Source organism: Pteropus vampyrus, unplaced genomic scaffold (genome assembly GCF_000151845.1).
Source record: "Pteropus vampyrus isolate Shadow unplaced genomic scaffold, Pvam_2.0 Scaffold193, whole genome shotgun sequence".
Lineage (NCBI taxonomy): Eukaryota > Metazoa > Chordata > Mammalia > Chiroptera > Pteropodidae > Pteropus > Pteropus vampyrus.
The window spans coordinates 694642-713336 of NW_011888974.1; the positions used below are offsets into that span (position 1 = coordinate 694642).

The 18695-nt window shown below is 52.8% G+C and overlaps 1 protein-coding gene and 1 pseudogene across 5 annotated transcripts in view; one reads left to right on the forward strand and one right to left on the reverse strand.

Moving 5' to 3' along the window:
• The window catches only part of LAT2 (linker for activation of T cells family member 2), a 14429-nt gene extending 1292 nt beyond the window's left edge, over positions 1 to 13137 (reverse strand). Inside the window, exons 1-12 of one of the 5 annotated variants that reach the window (XM_011371509.2) lie at positions 12927 to 13137; positions 8905 to 9030; positions 8382 to 8421; positions 5753 to 5796; positions 5510 to 5570; positions 5221 to 5258; positions 4924 to 4959; positions 4812 to 4842; positions 4194 to 4249; positions 3049 to 3111; positions 2666 to 2737; positions 2102 to 2222 (exon numbers count right to left, since the gene is read on the reverse strand). In XM_011371509.2, coding sequence (XP_011369811.1) covers positions 2119 to 2222; positions 2666 to 2737; positions 3049 to 3111; positions 4194 to 4249; positions 4812 to 4842; positions 4924 to 4959; positions 5221 to 5258; positions 5510 to 5570; positions 5753 to 5796; positions 8382 to 8421; positions 8905 to 9001 — 642 coding nt within the window. In that variant the 5' untranslated portion in view covers positions 9002 to 9030; positions 12927 to 13137 and the 3' untranslated portion in view covers positions 2102 to 2118. Of the gene's footprint in view, positions 1 to 2101; positions 2223 to 2665; positions 2738 to 3048; positions 3112 to 4193; positions 4250 to 4811; positions 4843 to 4923; positions 4960 to 5220; positions 5259 to 5509; positions 5571 to 5752; positions 5995 to 8381; positions 8422 to 8904; positions 9031 to 11433; positions 11546 to 12926 lie in introns of those variants that run through there. The other 4 variants (XM_011371510.2, XR_002783160.1, XM_011371512.2 and 1 more) reach the window with 4 other exon arrangements.
• A 2450-nt stretch (positions 13138 to 15587) lies between these two features.
• On the forward strand, positions 15588 to 15706 carry LOC111746561 (annotated as a pseudogene).
• Positions 15707 to 18695: the final 2989 nt, after the last annotated feature.

The window sequence follows — 18695 nt, forward strand, 5'->3', positions numbered from 1 at the left end:
TCAGCATTCAGCTGCCCTCCCACAGCTGGCTGAAAAGAGAGCCTGCCCATCAAGCAGCTTTAGTTGTGTTTCTTCCAGGAGCTTCTGATTTTCCTTTGAAATCCTGACTGCTCTTTGTTCCTAACCAAGGCCTGTGTTATTTTGACCTGCCTTCAGTGTCTATCTGCAGCCTGACCTCTCTGGCTCCAGGCGCAGCTCCCTAACTGCCCATTTCATATTTCCCCCTGCGTGGGCCTCTCCAATTTAATAGGCCCAGAAATATACACCTTGTCTACTTATTCTGCCTCCCAGATAGATCTCAGTGGCTGACAGAGACATTCTTTCTGCTCAGGCATAAACCAGCATTCCTCTTCAACTCCCACCTCACACCCACGCCCAGTGCATCAATGAATCCTACTGACTAAAACACCTATTCTGCCGCCTCCCTGGGCCAAGGTGGCACCTTTTTCCTGTACACTCGACTTATTGGTTTCCCTGCTCCCACTGCTGTCCCCCTGTGTAGTCAGTCATCCCTTGGTATATTCAGGGGATTGGTTCCAGGACCCCCTCCCCACAAATACCCAAACCACAAATGCTGAAGTCCCTTATGTAAAATGGTGTAGTACATGCATATGGGCTACAGGAAGTTATGCCTACACATCACTTCATTTGCGTGGATTCAGTGTTGTGCTTGGTATGTGGCAAATTTAAGTTTCGCTTTTTGGAACTTTCTGAGATTTTCCAATTTGTGGTTTGTTGAATCCACTGATGCAAAAACACATACAGAGAACTGACTCTATTCATTTCTCTACTCAGTAGCCAATGATCCTTTAGAAACATCAAGTCATTCTTCGTTGCAAACCTTCCCATGTCCACCCTCACCTGCTGCAAAATCTCAGAAAAAACCCAGGTGCTGGTCCTGCATGGCAGGCCTCCACTACTTTCCTCCAGCTCTACCACTCTCTATCCCCCACCTCTCACCATTGTTAGAGTCTCTTGGCACACGCCTTTGCTGGTCCCTCTGGGTGTCCTTCCCCTAGAAGGGTGAGAAGGGGGCTCCGAAAAGCCTCCCTGGCCTCTCTTAACTTACTCTGCCATCTCCTGCCCCCTGCCCAATGTGACTTCCTGCCTCTCTCTGTCTCCACAAGACTTATCACAACCTAACTTGCTGTTTTTACCCTCTGTTCTGTCTCTCATCTCACAGGTATCTGTTGTATCTCTCTCACCAGAATGTCAGGCATTCTGTGTATTGTTTATTAGTGTGTCCCCAGCCTTGAAGGTGGGATTCGCCCCTGGCTGGTAAATACTGGGTGAATGAATGGACAGTGGGGTTCTCTACCTTGGGCTCAAACTTCTGTGGATGGCTCCTGACCCAACCATGCCTGCCACCTGCTGAGAGGACTGCCTGTGTCCCCCAGATTGGGACTTTGGACAGCCTTCAAGGGCCCTGGAGTTGATCCTGCCGCCAGGCAGTGGCAGAGCCTGGGCTCCAATGTCCCCTTCTCCACTCACTATAAGTGTGACTTCAGGCACGTGGCTTAGAGCTCTGTGCCTGTGGGGTAGCAAGACATGGTGTGTATGAGCACTTGGCACGATGCTGGCCAGTGCAGTGACTGTTTGATGTGGTTCGGCCACTGTTGTCATTAGAACCGTCTTCTCCCAATCTTGCCCCTTGTCTGAATCCAACACTGGCCACGTCCTGCTGGGTTCATGCTTTATGTTCAGTGTCATATCTAAGATGTAGGTCCCATTAGCTCCTTTTGCAAGTGAGGAAATAGGTCCCAGGAGGTTAAGTCACTCGCCCCAGTTTGCAGAGACCCACCCAGAGCCCACCCCTTCTCAACTCATCAGCCTTCCCTGCCTGACACACCCATAGCCTGAGACCTTTGTGCCTGCCATGAATCTGTCACCTCACCAAGCCTGTGGGAGTTAGTGGCAGGGTGGGCAGGGACTGCTTGGGAGGCCCAGCACCCTGTAGAGCCACCCCCATTTCAGCACCCATAGGTGCTGCCTCTTGGTTCCCCCTCCCCCATGGCTCTTCCAGCTCGAGCTCTCATCTTCTCCCTTGGAATAGGGTCCCTCAGACCAGTGAGGCCACCACCCTGCACTGAGGCAGCTATACCTTCTCCCAGGTCTGCCCTAGGCTTCCGTGGCCTCTATGTCCTTGTTCACGTAATCAGGCTCCCCATCATCCTCATCTAGACTTCCTGCAGGAGAGGAAGGTGCTTCTCTTGGGACTCGCTCTGTGGACCAGCAGGCAGACAGTCAGATGGTTCACAATGGACACACCCAGCCCTGTTTCCGCAGCCAGAATGCCCACCCTGGGGCTCAAACCCCCAGAGGCCACAAAACAGCCTGAAGGAAAAACTGCACTGGATGGTGTGTCTGTCCTGGTTCTGGGATTTGACAGAGATTTGTCCTACCTGGGGAGCAGAAGGAGTGTGACTCCATTCATGCAGCCGAATGGGCAGCCTGCCCAGGAAGACCCAACCTCAAGAGGCCATGGCTGCCGAGGGGCATCTTGGCATGGTTCAAGGCCAATGCAGCCATTAATACACTGGAGGCTTCACCGTGGAATCAGCTGGCCTGGCTGCAGGGGAGCCCACCCCGGCCTGGCCCTCCCAGGCCAGGCCCCTTTGAACCTGCTGAAGTTGACCCCAGGAGCCCCTGCTCTCCAGCCACATACCCATGACCCTCCTGGACTCTCGCCACTGCTCGATGGAAGCTGAGTTCTGATAGTCTTCAGATCCCTCATCGCCTGCAAGGAGAGTAACAGGAGAGGGGGTGCAGGGGGACACGACTAGTCCTCAGGCCAGTGAGGTGCCATGGGCCCTTTCTGAGAGGCATCCTGCCCCCCCGTGCTGGGCAGCCCCTCGGGGGAGGAAGGGATCACTCTAGCACATTCCCACTGAGGTCCAGAATGATGGGTCCTCCTCCCGGGCCACAAGGTAGCACTTGACCCAAAGGAGATATCAGTAAACTTTCAGGCTTCAAGGCAGGCGATACATTTGAGCTGCGGGTACTTCAGATCTCATTAGCCCCTGCCAAGCTCTAGGTCGACAACCTTACCTGATTCGGGTTGTTTCTGCTTGCAGATGAGCACATTCTCATAGGAATTAGAATCCTCATCATCTGTTGGAGAGAGGGGAGAGGGCTTGGGGTGCACTGGGTCCTGTCCATCAAGCCTGGCTTTTCCTCCGTCCTTCCATCCCACCCTCTTTTGACAGATGACTTGTTCTGCCAAACCCCAGGGTCCCCCAGGGCCTGGAAAATGCTATTGGACAAGGCTCTTAATGGGTTCTGGCTGGCTCCATCAGCTGCCACCCTGGGCTCCCTCTCTGTCCTCCAAGGTCACTCCCCAAATGAGCTAGGGAAGAGAGATTAGAGGATGGTGTGGCATTCAGGCCCAGGATGAATAATTGGAGGGAGGGAGGCCCATCTCTATCAGGCAATGAGGGGCAGGGAGAGCCACTGGGGGGCCAGGAGAGACAGGAAGCAAACCTAAGCTTATCTGGAGGCAGGACCCTTCAGGCAAGGCTGGGTGGGCTTGGAGCCTCGCCCAAGGTCCTAGGCTGGGTATGACATATCTGAACCTGGTACCCTGGCATTGCAATGCCAACCACTGCCCCACCCAGCATCCATCTGTGTCACAGGCGCTCTGAGAAATGAGGGCCCCATCCCAAATTGGAAGAGGCAGGGAGGAAAGAAGAGGAGCCCCCACCCCAGCATGGCCCAGGCAGGAGCCCAGGCCTATGCACCTCTCAGCAGGCACTGCCCACCCTTGGTCCTCAGTTTCTCCTTCTGTAAAGCAAAAGTATTAAGGGCCTAGGGTTCCAGCATCCTCAGAGCTTTCAGGGCTCAGTGTCCATCCACAAAGCCATCCCATCCAGAGTCTTCTTCTGAGGTCCCATTTGGGTCTAGCCCTGAGTGGGGCCTGCGTGACAAGGGGCCCAGCTTCCCCTTGCCCCTGCCCCCAGCTCCCTCTCGTTTCCTCATCCCTGTGGCCCACCCCCACAACTCCCACGCATCTCTTCCCTCCTCTGCACTTGGGCTTCTGCCATGGTGTCAGCTCCCTTGTCCCCCCGCCATCACCACCAAACTCTGCCATCCGTCTAAACTGAGGCCCAACCTCCTCTGGCCCCATGAGTGTGACTTCTGAGCTGAGCTTCTTTGCTGCTCCTCCCTACACCCCTCCTCCTCCTCCTCTGCCTCACCTTCCCTGGGCTTCTGGAACTGCCCCCAGTTGTAATATTCCATGGCGATGGGGTCTCTGGCAAGAAAACAGACAGAGCACCAGTTTCTGGATAGGCCCGAGGTCAGGGTGAGGGCTTCATGGAGGACAGTGAGGCCAGGGCTGCTCCAGCCATCACTCCCCCAGGGGCCCATGGGGGGCTCAGCCAGAGTCTCCCCCTATTTTTCCATCCTAATTCCCTGGATCTCTGAGCCACCCTGGGGCTGAGGGCATGACTGTCTGGCTCCAGCCACCTTGCCATGTGACCCTAGACAAGTTCCCGCCTGTATTAGGTCTCGGTTTACCCCTCTGTGAGACGAGGCATCCAAGGGCCCTTCCTCTCTGGGGTTCCAGGTGCCGCTGTCACTTGTCTCTGACTGGGTAATGCTGGATGAGTACCGCCAGACAGCCCCTCCCCAGAGCAGGGCCATGTCCCTGTTCCTGTACCCATAAAGCCACGGACACTTGAAGAGAAACAATGCTACTGAGGGCTTGCCTGGTCCTGGGCTGTCAGGTTCAAGGCCAGGATGCCTTCATAAATAAGAAAGTCAGGGCAGAGGAGACGGGGAAGAGGTTCCAGGGTAGGGAGAAGGCCACTCACATGTAGGCTGCCTCTGATCCATGTCTGCTTCCTACAGGAGGAGGCAGATTTAGTCCTGAGCACCAGGTGTTGGGTCCCCACCACAGCCCCCATGTCCCCAGAGCCCACCTACCTTTGCTGAAGTTCTGGTACCTGGAGGATGCAGAATCTGGAAGAAAGACCAGGTATTTCCTACCTTCACACCTTTGTACTTGCTCTCTGTCACCTCTCCCACTAAGCTAATCCCATCAGGCCTCCCAGCCTGGCTCGTGATCCTCCGTGTGCGTCCTCTGCAAAGGCTTCTCTGTCAGGCCTGGTTCCCCTGCCCCCTTCCCCTGGGACCCCCCTGCACAGTATTTGTCCCATAAGGTATTCACCTGTCTCAGTCCCACCTCACCCCTGCCCAATACTGTGTCTGAGGGTCACTCACCCTGAAGACTGGGGGAGAAACACAGGAGCTTGTCCTTCCTGCAGGGCAAGGGAAGGTAGGGGCTGAGGAGGGGCCGGGGGGAGAGGCCCTAAGGTTTCTGGGAGTTTGAAGGCCACAGCCCCACAGCCCTCTGGTGAGGCCTTCGGAATCCAGGACTGGAGCTCTGAGATCCGAGGAGAGATGAGGTCTTGGCCTGGGCTCAGCCAAGTGGGAATGCCAGGGACCTCCTTCTCATTTCCTCCTGTGGGGCTGTGACCCCTCTAGGGCCAAGACAGGGGGCTCATCCTACCTTGCTGATGCCGTATCATAGACTGTGTCCACCAGGGGACCTGACCAGGCCTGCCCAGCCACTGCAAAGAACAAGGAGGTATCGGTTAGGCCCCCAGCCTAGCCCATCAGTGTAGCCCCCTCACCCCCTCACCCCACCAGATCATGCGTGGCCACAGCCTCAGGGCAGTGTGGACAGAAGGGATTTTGATATGAACCCCCAACCCCAAGCCCGGCCCCTGGGCCCTACTGTTGGGCGACTCACAGGAATAGGTCCGGGCCACCACAAAGTTCTGCTCATTCTCTTGCCTGTAAATACATAGCACTGTGCTGACCTAGGGCCTGGCCTTGCACAGCTCAGGGACGGAGAGATAGGAGAGATGGACAGATAGGGACAAGGAACAGAGAGTGGGAACACACCAGAGTGAGAGTGAGGAGGAGCTGCCATCCCTCCGGGCCTCAGATCTAGAGCCCTGCCCCCTGATACCCTCATTCTCTGGACTACCCACCCAACCACCCACTGGGTGCCTGCCCTTATCACATGGCCCTGGGTTAAAGCCAGCTGCCAGAGGGACCTATCCCCCGACAGGGCTTCCCCAGGACCCCCAAGAGATGGTCAGGAGAATCCATGGGTAGGGCAAGGGGGCAGTCCTGAGATTCTGGGGCATGATGGTTAGGGTGGCTGCTCAGAGACCCAGTGGTGATTTCAACCAGGAATGACAAACAGGCTACCCCCACCTACCACCTCAGGAGTGTTTAACATTCCTAGGAGAGCATACCCCTCAAACATACTATTTATTCCCAGATAACTGGTGGGACAACTTTAAGGCTTAGGAGACCCATCTAGGTATCTAGCCATTGCCTAGTGTCCCCTTGTTCCTCTGAAACACTCCCTTGTACCTAAGTGTGGCCACATGACTAAACCCTGGTCAAGGAAAAGTAAGCTTTCCAGGAAAGCTTCTTAAAGGAGTCACTGACAACTGGGGTACAGCATTTTGCCCTTCTCCTTTATTCTTACTAAAGCCCGAAATGCAGAAATCAGGGCTGGAGCCTGAGCTGCCATTTAGGACCAGGAAAGGCCCTTGAGAATGGAAGCCACCACTAAAGATGGTGGAGCAGGTTAGCTAACCGTTAAAGCATTTTGGTCTCCTCCTCTGGGCTAATATGGGTCCTGGCCCAGCCTTCCAGGAGCTCCTGGGGCACTGGGGCTCAGGGTGACCTGATTTAGGCAAGAGGCTTTAAATCCACAGGATAGAGTCAGGCATGGCTCCCAGGAGGAAGCGACGCAGAAGCTGGCCGTGGCACACACAGTCTTTTCATGTAGGCTGGCAGGACTGAACCCGAGTGAGGTGGGAAGAACCTAAGGCTCCTCTCTCTCCTCCTCCTACCCCAGCCCCATTTTCCTACCTCTTACATGAAGAGGTTTAGTCTGCACAGTTCTAAGATCAATCGGGAGCCTGCAGTGGTCAGGGACTGAGGAAGGAGGAGAGAGGAGAAATACTGAGGCCAGCTTTGGGGCAGGGGCATGGGGGACAGCAGGGGATCCCAGCCCACCCCGATGGAGGTTGTGGGCTAGAGACCTAGAGGGCCGAGTGGCCAAAAAAGCCTGGAAAAATCCAGCCCTGGCCGCAAGAGTGGGCCTGGATGAGAAAATTCTATTTTCAAATCTCACTGTGGTTTTTTTCAGTTGCAAAAGGAAATGAGAAAGGGTGTGTGTGCGCATATTTGTATGTGAGTGGCCACCCGGGCCTGTACACAAGTGCTGCATGTGCAAAATGTGCATGCATGAGCAAGTGTGCAGCGAGCGTGTGGGTGTGAGTGGGCGTGCAGGCCCGTGGATGCGTGCACACGTAAACCTCAGAGGTCTCCCAGGTTCTCCATCAGTCACTTTCCTACTCAATGTAAGAACACCAATGGCGGCTGTCCCCCAGCCTGGGCTTGTTCTTGGGCCACCCCCTGGTCTGCTGCATGTAGCGTGGCTGACCCTCCCAGGGCTCACAGAGGGGCCCACTTGCCTTCGAAGTGCCTGGAGTTCCATCCACCCAGGGCTCGCCACTTTGCCTGGGTCACTGACCCCATTTTATCTTTACCCCACGTCCTTGCTGCACATAAGCCCCTGCTTCCGGCACTTGTGTGGCCCCCTTGGCCCTTAGGACAAAGGCCAAGGCCTCATCCCACAATCAAGGCCCTTATCCAGCTCATCTCTCTCAAGACGCACTGTACCTGCCACCTCAACCCTGGAAGACAGAGTCCACTCAGGTCCTATGTCAGCGACTGCCCACCATTCTCTCTCTCTGGAATGTCCTCTCTCGTCTCTTTCTCTCTGAAAATTGTTTCCACTTCTTCCGTTAGGCCTCCTCTAATTCCCCAGGAGACATGCCCACCTCTTCCCCTGAGCTCCTTTAGTAGCATTTCCCAGGGGAAACTCAGACGCAGCTCACATTGTGCTCTGTGCCCAGTCTCTGCCCCCCATCCCATCACACTGCGGGGGGCAGGATCCCTCTGTCAACACGGCCCCCACCACCAGCACAGCAGGCTGCAGTGGGGTCACAGGGAGACTCTCTGGAGGTACTCCTGGGCCAGCTGGAGAGTGGCATTCCCTCCTCCTGAAGCCTTCCTTGACCAGGCTGAGGCAGGGCCTGGACAGCCCCTGGGCACCCCCTCTCCCTCCTCGGACAGCTCAGAATCCCCCCACCTCCACCTAGCCCCGAGCCCGGCATGGAAAAAGTGTGAGAAGAAGTGCAAGAAGTGTGAGAAGAAGTGTGAGAAGAAGTGAGAAAAGTGTGAGAAAAAGTGTGAGGGAAGGCGTGCAAGGATGCCTGAGGGGACACCCACGTGGATGTCCACGCCCAAGGCACACAAAGTCACTGGACTGGGGACACTGTGGCACTCACAGGTTCCTCTGCTCATAGATTTTCTCTGACCGCTTCACACCTGCAAGAATGGGTCGGGATTAGCAAGTGTCCCGGAGCCAGGGTGGGAACTGAGAGCCAAGGCACCCTCCCATCCTGTCTCCCCTGTACCCTGTGAGGCCTCAGAGAAGACATGGGGGCTGAGCAATCAATCACTCTGAGCCACCTGAAGTCAACAGGGTGTTTCTCATCATTTATTTAGGAGAGCAGACGAAGGGAAGGTGGATGCCCCAGGCAGCCCAGCCTCCCTCCCTTGTTCAAAGCAAACACCCCAGATATTCGCCCTTGACCTAGCAAAACCAAAGTCCCACAGTGAGCTGGCTCCATTGTCTTCAGGGACAGTTTAGGGCCAGCCCTTGGGGATGTCACCCCCACTCTTTGAGGTTTATCTGGCTGCCCTTCCAACCACAGCCAGGTCTGGGCCTATGAGTGTCTCTAGGTACACCGCCTTCTCCTCTATCGTGCCCGTGACCCCACCCACTCCGCCCCACAATCTCGCCTTTACCTGGGCGGGAGCAGTGCACACACAAGCCGGCCACCGCCCCCAGCAGCAACAGCAGCAGAGCTGCCCCTGGCCACAGCAGCTCGGTCTCCACACTCATGTCTGCTCCTGGCCACTCTTCCTGCAATGCTACAAAGTGGGGCACCCCATGAGCCAGGGTCGGGGGCTGTGGGGCCATCCCTCCAGGAAACCACCCAGCCCCCACTCTCAGGTTCTGACCCCTACTGTCCCCTGATAGCCCCCAGCTAAGTCTAGGGGGAGGACCTGCAGAAAAACCAAACCGGGACCAGACCTATTTTTTTTATCTGACTGCGGATCCCCACCCCTGCCCCCAGGGCCAGCATCAACATTTGATAAGTGCTAGAAGGTTCTGGGGACTCACCGGACAACACCGTGTATATGTGCACATTCCTACACACACCCTCGCTAAATTCACACAACTGTCTTTTGAGGGAGAGGCTCACTTTTCACAGATGAAGAAACTGAAGCCAAACATCTTGCAGTTACTAAGTGGAAGGACGGGATTCAAGTTCCAGCCTTCAGAACCTAACTCTAGCTTTGTTCGCTGTATCCCTTGCCTCCTGTAAATCCTGCTTTGCTCCCCAAGCTCAGAGTCCGTGAACCCTTCTGCACAGGAGCCCTCAGCAGCCCCCATCCATGGGCACTTCTCCGCTCCATCCATGGCCTCCTGGGTAAGCTGGGAGTGGGGTTTCCATTCCTTAAAGATCTGCATGCCCAGATTCCTCCTGTCTTGGGAGCTGGGAGTGGGGAGATCAAGGAAGACTTTTTGGAGGGTGAGCCTGACAGCACGGGAGAAGCGCACTCAGGATAGACAGACCTGGCATGATGCTCATGGTGGCTGGTGGGATGTGCTGGGAGGGCAAAGGCTGGAAGGGAGAGGCTGCAGGGTGAGGAGGCCCTGAATCCTGGGCTGTCTTAGTCAGTGGCCGGTCCCAGCCTTGGCGCCACACTGTGATTGTCAGACCATGGCAATCACAGCCATGCACCGGGGCCTGGTGAATGCAAGTACAGCCTCAAAATAGCCAGGACACAGCTGAGGGCAGCAGGGGACCTGCAATGGGGCCATGCCCCAGGTGGGCAGGTGGAGCCCCCTCCACTGAGCATTCCCTCTGTTCACACCTGTGCTTCTGTATCGGGCACCTGGGAGGAAGGCCTCTCCCCACTTCACAACTGGGGAGGATGAGGTCTGGGGAGAAGCTGAACTTTATACTGCCCATTTCTTGCTTCCTGAAACCTGTGAGCTTCCTCCATATCTCTGAGCGTCCTGATTCCCTGTAGCAAATATAACAAGGAACCTCTGTGCAGAGCAGAGCCTGGGTCAGGGACTCATCACAAAGAAGTCACTTCTCCTTCTCCAAAATGCCACGTGAGTCAGTGGGAACACTAGAATTCCCAAACCTTGTGACTGGCCAGCCTCAGCTCCCCGTCCTCTTGGAGCCTGGGCACTGCTTCCCCAGCCTGCACACCTTGCTCTGGCTCGTGTGGCTGCCCCAGCACGCTCCCCTTCCCGAGCACTCTGTCATGGCTTAAGTCCATCTCAGGCTGTGTGAAGTTGGGAGCACTTGCCTTATAGAGAGGACTCCTGGGGTCAAATCCTGCCTGTGCCTCAGCAGTTCCTAGCCTCAGTTTTCTCATCTGTGAAACGAGGATCAGTCACATCCAGCCTGGCTCCTGGCCAGGGCTTCCTGAAACAAACCTGCGGAGGGGCTTATTTCCAGTTGGCTGGTTGGAGCAGCTCCCTCAGGCTCCTGCCCCTTTGTCTTTTGGTTAGGACAGCAACTCTTCCTGCCCCCAGAGGAGATTTGGGCACAGACATGTGGGATGGGTCGTACACATGCTCCCTGCAAGAGTCTTGGACAGAGCGGTCCACTCCCAGCCACTTCCACAGGCTGTTTAAGACCCCAGAAGCAAGTTCGTACTCTCAGCCTGGCATTTTTGAGGCCCAGGATCTGGCCTGCTGACCTCTGGGGAAGGGTGGCCCTCCATCCCGGAAGACCCCGACCACCGGAGAGCCCCCTTGCTTCCTGAGGTAAGAGGTACACTGTGGGGTGCCCCCAGCCTTGGCCCATCTCCACCTACCTGGCCATAGGGGAGGATGGGGAGGGAAGCATGAGAACAAAAATGCTGACCACGAACACAAATGGAATCTCGGCGTCATGGGTCTTTTGCCCTTTAGCTAAAAGGAGGAAATAATGACACTCTTCCCGTGGGTTTGTCACATGAGGCTTGGCATTGAGATGACACATATAAGGTGTTGGTGCGGGGTGGAGCACAGCTGGCCGTGACCACCATGACTGGCCATCATCATGGTCTCCATGAAAGGGGCAGGGGCAGCCCCAGCCTGTCAGGGCCGGAGCTGGTTGGGTGGCCTGCAGCAAACCACGTGGAGCAACTTTACCTCATCCTCAGACACATGGGTCCTGAGCCTCCCTCTACTGCCCCATTTGGGTATCATGCTGGGACCCTGGGAGGGGCTAGGATCAGAAGAGAATGTGACCCTTACCCACACACCTCAGTTAGTTGTCACAGACACGTGTAGCGTCACGTGGGAGACACCAGCTCCTCTCTTCCAAGGGAGGTCCAGAGAGATGAGAACTCTGTCCAAAGTCACACACCTGGCCAGTCACAGAGCCAGGACCCAAACCCAGGGCAAGCTGTCTCCAAAGGCCACATTCTTTTAACTTTTCTTATGTTACTTTTTTAAAAATCATGAAATATTTTTTAAAAAACTAATCTGAGAAAATCTCCTGTAGCTACTCCACCTTCCCAACTGAATAAATCTGCCCTCTCTCATAGCTTTCTACTTATGCTCTAGAGCAGGTGGGACGGGGTGAAGGTGGAGGGAGAGGAGGCTAGCCCCAGGAGAGGCAGCCCCAGCAGCCCCAGGAGGCCCCAAGAAGCCAGGCAGGGCTGGGTAGGGGTGGGGGTGGGGGAGGCTGCCACAGCCGGTGGCTCTGCAGGCCAAAATAGCACAAGGGGAAGTGGGCAGTTTTCATGCGAACAAGGTTTGCAACAAGCCGGCTGTGGGAAAGCCCTTGATTCTGGGCCGGGTGGGCCTCAGTGTCCAAGCCTTCTGCCCAGAAAGGCCCTTGGAGATGATACTGCTCACTCTCCTAGTTCTTGTCATGCCGTAGATGGAGAAACTGAGGCCCCCTAGGGCCGCAGGGCAGGCTGGGCAGTGAGGGTGGAGCGAGAGGTCCCAGTCTGAGCCCTGGGAAGACTATCCACTGGGCTCTGCTCTGAGTCTATTTTGTTTCCCCAAATAATCTTGGCTTTCAGATGAGGCTGGCTGAGAGGTCTGAACGGAGCCTCTCAATGTTCAGGTGACTGGTACAGGGCTTAGGAAGCCCTTGTCCCAGGGCAGAGATAGGGGATGGTGAAGGCCAGGGCCACCTCTTGACAGAGCTGGGTACAAGGAGCTCCCCAGGGATTACAGCCTCTCAGAGCTCCAGCAGAGAGCTGGCAGGCCAGGCTGGGGAGTGAGAGGTGGCAGCCAGGACAGTTACTTCCATCTGGCCTGGGGCAGGACCTGGGTACGTTTGCCTGTAGAGTCTCTCCCAACCTCCCATAGCCCCGTGGCAGAGATGTTACAGTCCCATTTTATAAAGAAACCAAAGCTTATGGGTCTGGACCTAGGGATCCACTGTCCTGGTCCTTCACCAGTCTCTGGAAATGAGGGGACCACTCTGGGGCTTCCCAAAGCTGTGCAGGCTGGGCTAGGGGAAGTGAGAACAGGAAGGGGACCGGAGCCCCAGAAACAGATTGCCTCTCTGAGTGCCACAGGGCCCGGGGTAACAGCTCCCTAACCAGGGGCACCAGGGTAGTAGGGCTAAAAGATGGGGTTCCAGGTGTCCTAACATATTCCCCCCTCCCTTTCAGTGGGCCAAAAAGCACCCCTGCTAGGCCAGCAGGGCCACTCCAACCCCCTCAGGGTGTCAGGGGTGGAGCAGCCTCAAGACTCCTGCCTCAGGGCCAGGCTCCAGAAACTCCTGGGAAAGGCTTACCTGAGAGTTGGGGGCTCTTCACCACAACCACTTCATCCTGAGCCCACACACCTGCCTGAGCTGATGCTAACGCCACAGACACTGACGGGCAGCAGGCAAGGCGGCGGGCTTCCTGTCAGCCACTGAATCATCCCTCACACATCCGCTGCCCTGCCGGACAGGCTCTGCTGTGAATAGAGACAGAAAGACTCCCCCCCCGCACTCACTTGCTCGCTCTCTCTCTCTCTCTCTCTCTCTGTGTCTCTCTCTCTCTCTCGCTCTCGCTCTCACTCTAACACACACACAAATTGACATAGGCATAAAGAGAAAGAATGAGACAAACACAGGCACAGAGAGAACAGAAAGACATGGATACACACACACACTAAATACACATACGTAAACACAAGTCACAGGGAGAGGAACAGACACAGGGACAGGGAGACAGAATGAAGTAGGGGTGCTCACATGGACACACGAGGCAGCGAGAAAGTAAGAAGATATGAAGAAACACACACTAAAGAACATACATAAACACAGAAATACACATCCACACTGAAAACATGAACACACCGAGACACCCACACATACAGAGAGAGAGAGAGAGAGAGAGAGAGATTGAGGCAGGGAGAGAGAGAGAGAGAGAGAGAGAGATTGAGGCAGGGAGAGAGAGGCAGGGAGAGAATGAGATACACACACACAATATACAGAGATACAGAGAAGGACAGAGAGAGACTGGCAGTGACGGAGCCAGAAGTCAACCAAGAGACTCAGACTCAGAAGGAGAAGGAGACACGGTTAGATAGAGACACACACACACACATAGCCTATCAGAGACACATTCAGAGTGAGAGAGCCAGAAACAGAAAAAGACACTCACAGAACAAGAGTCCCAAGAATGAGACATATAGCACACACACATATACACACACTCACACACAGAGAACATGGGACATATGTGGACCGGGCAGACAGAACAAACAGCTCACAGCAAAGAGCCAACAGAGGAATGGACAGCTACGGGCATGAGAGGGAGGCGGGCAGAAGGACGGGAGAAGGAAAGACAATCATAGCTCCTCCTCCATCCTGGGAGGCAGTTTTATCACCCCCATTTTCCAGATGAGGCTTGTGGAAGTGTGGAGCAAGATGAGACCACTGACAGTGTGACCACAGCCCCATTCTGACTGGCTGCTGCCCCTACACCAGCCCCTTCCCTTATCTGTGAAAGATGTGATGTAAGGTCTGGAAGGCACTGGTTCACGGGGAGAGATGAGTAACCACATGAGTAGTGCTGCAATGTTTATGCTGCTGGTCACTAGTGACTTGCCCAAGGCCATGGAACTATTGGTGAAACCCCACCCACCAGAGACCCCAGGGAAGCCCCCAAGGGTCCCCTCATCCCCCATCTGTCTGGCGCTTCAGAGCCTGATCTCTCTAGCTCTGGGGGCCCCTCTTGGTTCAGGGCTGGGTGTCTCCTGTGGCCCCAGCAAGGGGTGACCAAGACCTCCAGCAGCCCAGGCTCAGCCAGGGCTGGTAAAGGGGGAAGTACAGATAGGAGGCTCAGCCTTAAACGAAATGGAAACCGAGGGCTGGGTCCATGCTGCTGCCACCTCGTGGGGAAGAATGGCGGCACACGGACTGGAGCTTGTTTTGGGTGAGTCCGTGGGCCCTCAGTGTCAGACACTCCCCATCCATCTCCATACATGGTGAGACTAGAACTAAAACCAACCCAATCTGATTTCCAAACCTGTGCCTGTGCAATGACCACCATGGCCCCTCGTTCCATGTGGGAAACGCTACATTTAATCCCCAGTCACTCTAGCCAGCTGGACGTTAGTTTCTTATACAGGTAAGAAGATGAAGGCTCACATAGGCTAACTGGATTTGAACCCAGACTACCAAAGCCTCCGAAGCCCATTGTCTTTCCACCACCCCCAAGTGCAGAGACATCAGTCTCTGCTGGGCTCCTTGCTGGGCTGCCTCCTGACCCTCCTCACACAACTAGGACAAACCTGCATAGATTTCCATCAATCCCTGGATCACATACCTCCCAGGGGTTTTCTGCTCAGAGACGGTCAGAAGCCCCATATATAATGGGAACGAAGCTCTGTTCTACACTCCTGGCTTCTGTCTTGGGCCTTAGCAATGGCAGGTGCTGGAGTAACCTCCCACTACTGGCAAAAAGTCTCCAGGTCAACCATAGTGTGGCCAGGAGCCCTCTTGTGTCCCAGGCCCACAAAATCAGGGGCCTGTCAACCCAAAGACCCTTTTTGGACCTGAATGGAAGGAGTACCCCGCCCCCTTTCTAGGCAGTTCTCAAATTCCTCTGAGTTCTATTTTATTTATAAAGCATTCAGTTGTGAATTAGAAATTAAGATGTAAAAAACTATAGACAGTTCATGTCATTATATAAATTCTAGTGTTTTTTTCAAACAACTCCATGGGTTTTGGTATAATACATTGTATATAACAAAATTTACAATTTTAACCATATGTTTAAGTGTGCAATTCACTGGCATTAATTATAGTCATATTATACAACCACAACTATTTCTAAAACTTTCCATCACTGCTAACAGGACTATCTGGCTTTTCAGTTCACAGCTGAGGAAGTTGTGTGCACACTTGCTATAGAAGCAAGATGCCTAGGTAGTAATGTACCAGCTCTAAGAACTCTCAACAGTCTACGGCCATGTCACCCTGAACAAGCCTGATCTTGTCTGATCTCAGAAGCTAAGCAAGGTTGGGCCTGGTTAGTACTTGGATGGAAGACCACCTAGGAATACTGGGTGCTGTAGGCATAAAAAAATCTCAACAGTTCCAAGGCTGAGAGTCTCCTATTACATTCTTTAAAGGCTGATGAAAAGCTATGGAATTAATTCATAAAAATGCACCTTAAGAAGTACACACATTACTGAAGTCCCTGGAGCCGGCTGCCACCTCCGGCTCTCAAGGTGTAAGCATCATTCCCATCCCTCACATCCAGCCACTTGATATTTCTCTTTGGTTGTGAACTCACTACCCAATGGAACCTAGAATATCCCATTCTTCTACCTCCTCCCACCTAAACTCCCATTTCTCATGTTATTTCTAAAGTTTTATAAAAATTTTAAAAAGTATCATGCTGCCTGTAAGCACTTGCGGCCTATAACCATGATCCATCCATGTGAGCATAGTTCATTCCTTTAGACTGCTGTACTACAGCCATCATCTGAATATAGCTCTGCAGCCATGTTATTTCTCTGGTACATACCTGGGAAGGGAGCTACTGGACTATGAGAATATCCAATTTTCATTTTCGAGTTCATTCCCCAAAGAGGCTGCACCCATTTACACTCTTATCTATGACCAGACCCACAAACTCTCCAGCAAAGTGGTTTGTCAGGCTTCTTGACATTTGCCATTTGAATGGGTACAAAATAGTACCTTCTTTGCAGTCTTGACTTACAATTCCTTAATTGCTAATGAGAAATTACACATAATTTTTTGGCCATATTTCATCTGTGAAATGTTAATGTTTTGGTTTTCTCTTGGGTTGTTTTTTACTGATTTGCAGGAATTCTTCATATACCCTTCATCTTTTAGTTTGTAACTTGTCTTTTCCTTTTTTGCTTTGATAAAGTACTTTTAAAAAAATCTAGTGAGCATATTCTTAACTTTAAGAGTATTAATGTCTGTGAGAAAAACTTCTACCAATTCCAAGGAATCTTGGTGCTATTTATAGGAACTCTAGGTTGAAAAACTTCTCTGATCTCCCTCCCTCCCAATCCCAAAGATAAGCTTCTAGGCCAGTAATAATTTTATTAACATTTTATTAACAGGTACAAGAAACAAATTCTAATGTCCAAACTGAATACCGAAGAGCCTACCCCTGTGAAATAGTTTGCCTTTATTTCGATATTTAATATTTTACAGTTAGAGGGTGGTTACAGATGGGGGAAGAGGTTAGTAGTAGGTTATATTTAAGTACATAGTCTTCATATTTTGGTTCACTTTCATGACAAAAGATGATTAAGATACTGGATGTATTTATAAGCCTATTAACCTCACAAAAGTGAGAAAGTAACTCAAACATCTCAATGTTGTTAAAAATTGGTCAAGAAAACATGGTAGAGCAAAGCTCCTCACCAAAATAGGACACGTAGCCAGGCCCAGGCCAACCTGCTCCTTTAAGTACGAGAAGCCCAGCTGACCATGCAATCTGACCTCTGTGCAGTCTCCCTCCAGGGGGACCTAAGGCTGATTCATCATCCCACATGCCTGGCAAACCCAGTTCAGGAAGGGGTAAGGCAGACCAGGGAATAGCCATCTGTGGCACACACCATGGGCTGCTGTTCTGTATTGAAGATCCTTTAGAAAGCCCAGAAAGACACTCCATCGGTCTTCCCTCCCGACTTCTCGGAAAGAGCACTGGTGAGAAGTTCCATTGGGTAGACAGCAAGGAGCAGCTGAACAGAAAACGGGCTGCCTACCTCATTCTCTACTAGCTCAAGAAGCCCTGGGGACAACACTGGGCCCCCTCAAGTCTTACTGCGGTTGACATTCCAGAGTGAACCTTGTCACAGTGGCAGTGACCCTGCATGACCTCAACTGCCACTTGGAACTGGAGAAAAGGACTGAGGAAAAACCAAAGTGTATTTAAAGCACAACTCCTGAAAAGAGCCAATTATGAGGCTGCTTAAAAAACAAACAGGCACAAGAATCTCTAGAGGCCACAGATCACTGTCTCATCATACCACAAAGGAGCCTCAAGCTGGAGTGGCTTTCCAAGCTGAAGTTATTTAGCTCTTCTTGTTCTAAACCTAATCTCTACTAAGTAATCTTCACTGAGAAAACTAGGCTATTCCTTAAAAATCAGGAATTGAAAGTGGACACTAGGTAACAATTTCAATACCTCCCTCCTCCACCCAAACGTCTACCTCCTGACCTCCTCCCTCTTTCCCCATCCTGTTCCCTAACACTTACCTGAAGAAATAAGGCATTTGAGTCATGATGGGAAACCCAGGTTTCTCAAAGTCAGCTGTGGAAACTATTCCTTCCCTAGGACCTGGAGAAACAATCTGGCCTCTGACAAAATGGATTCTGTGGTTAAGAACGTTCTGAGAAACCCACGCCCCTTATTAAAAGGGCCTCATCTGGAACTTCGACAAAATTTCTCTGAAGCCAGCTCAGGAATAGCAGAGAAATCAGGCCTCAAATATCTGCCTAACCCTCTCTCTGGAACATTTACATAGTTGGTGTACACGTTTGTGAAAATGACTCTATTTATTTAGGTGCTTCTATGGGAAAGACATGCCCTTTTAATTCAGTTACTTGCAGATGGGATGCAGATACTAAAATGCTTCTGGTAGTATTTATTACAGAAATATTACACACCAAGGGAAGAGGTGCTTGTGAGAAGGAACTGTAAAGTTATAGCAACATCTGAGGGAGGCAAGAAAACAGCTGCACAGGACTTCCATTTCAACTCTAAGAAATTTCCGAATTTCTGGGAAACCAAGGGTGTGAACATTCCCTTCAAAGGCAGACTCCGAAAGGACCTTTGGAAAAAAGCCTCAGAGTTATATTTCAAGCCTCTGGCCACTAGCACCAAGAAATCCCTCCAGGAGACCAAGTCCTAACTCCTCAACTTAGGGCAAGAGGGTTTTCAGTCTCAGGGATTCGCTCCCATAAAGAAAATACCAAGCAGGCATCAAGTCCTCTCTTCCATGCTCTTGCCTGGGGAGCAACTGAAGTAAAGTTACTCATGTACTGGTCTCAACAGTACCCACTCTTCCAACTTGGTTTCTC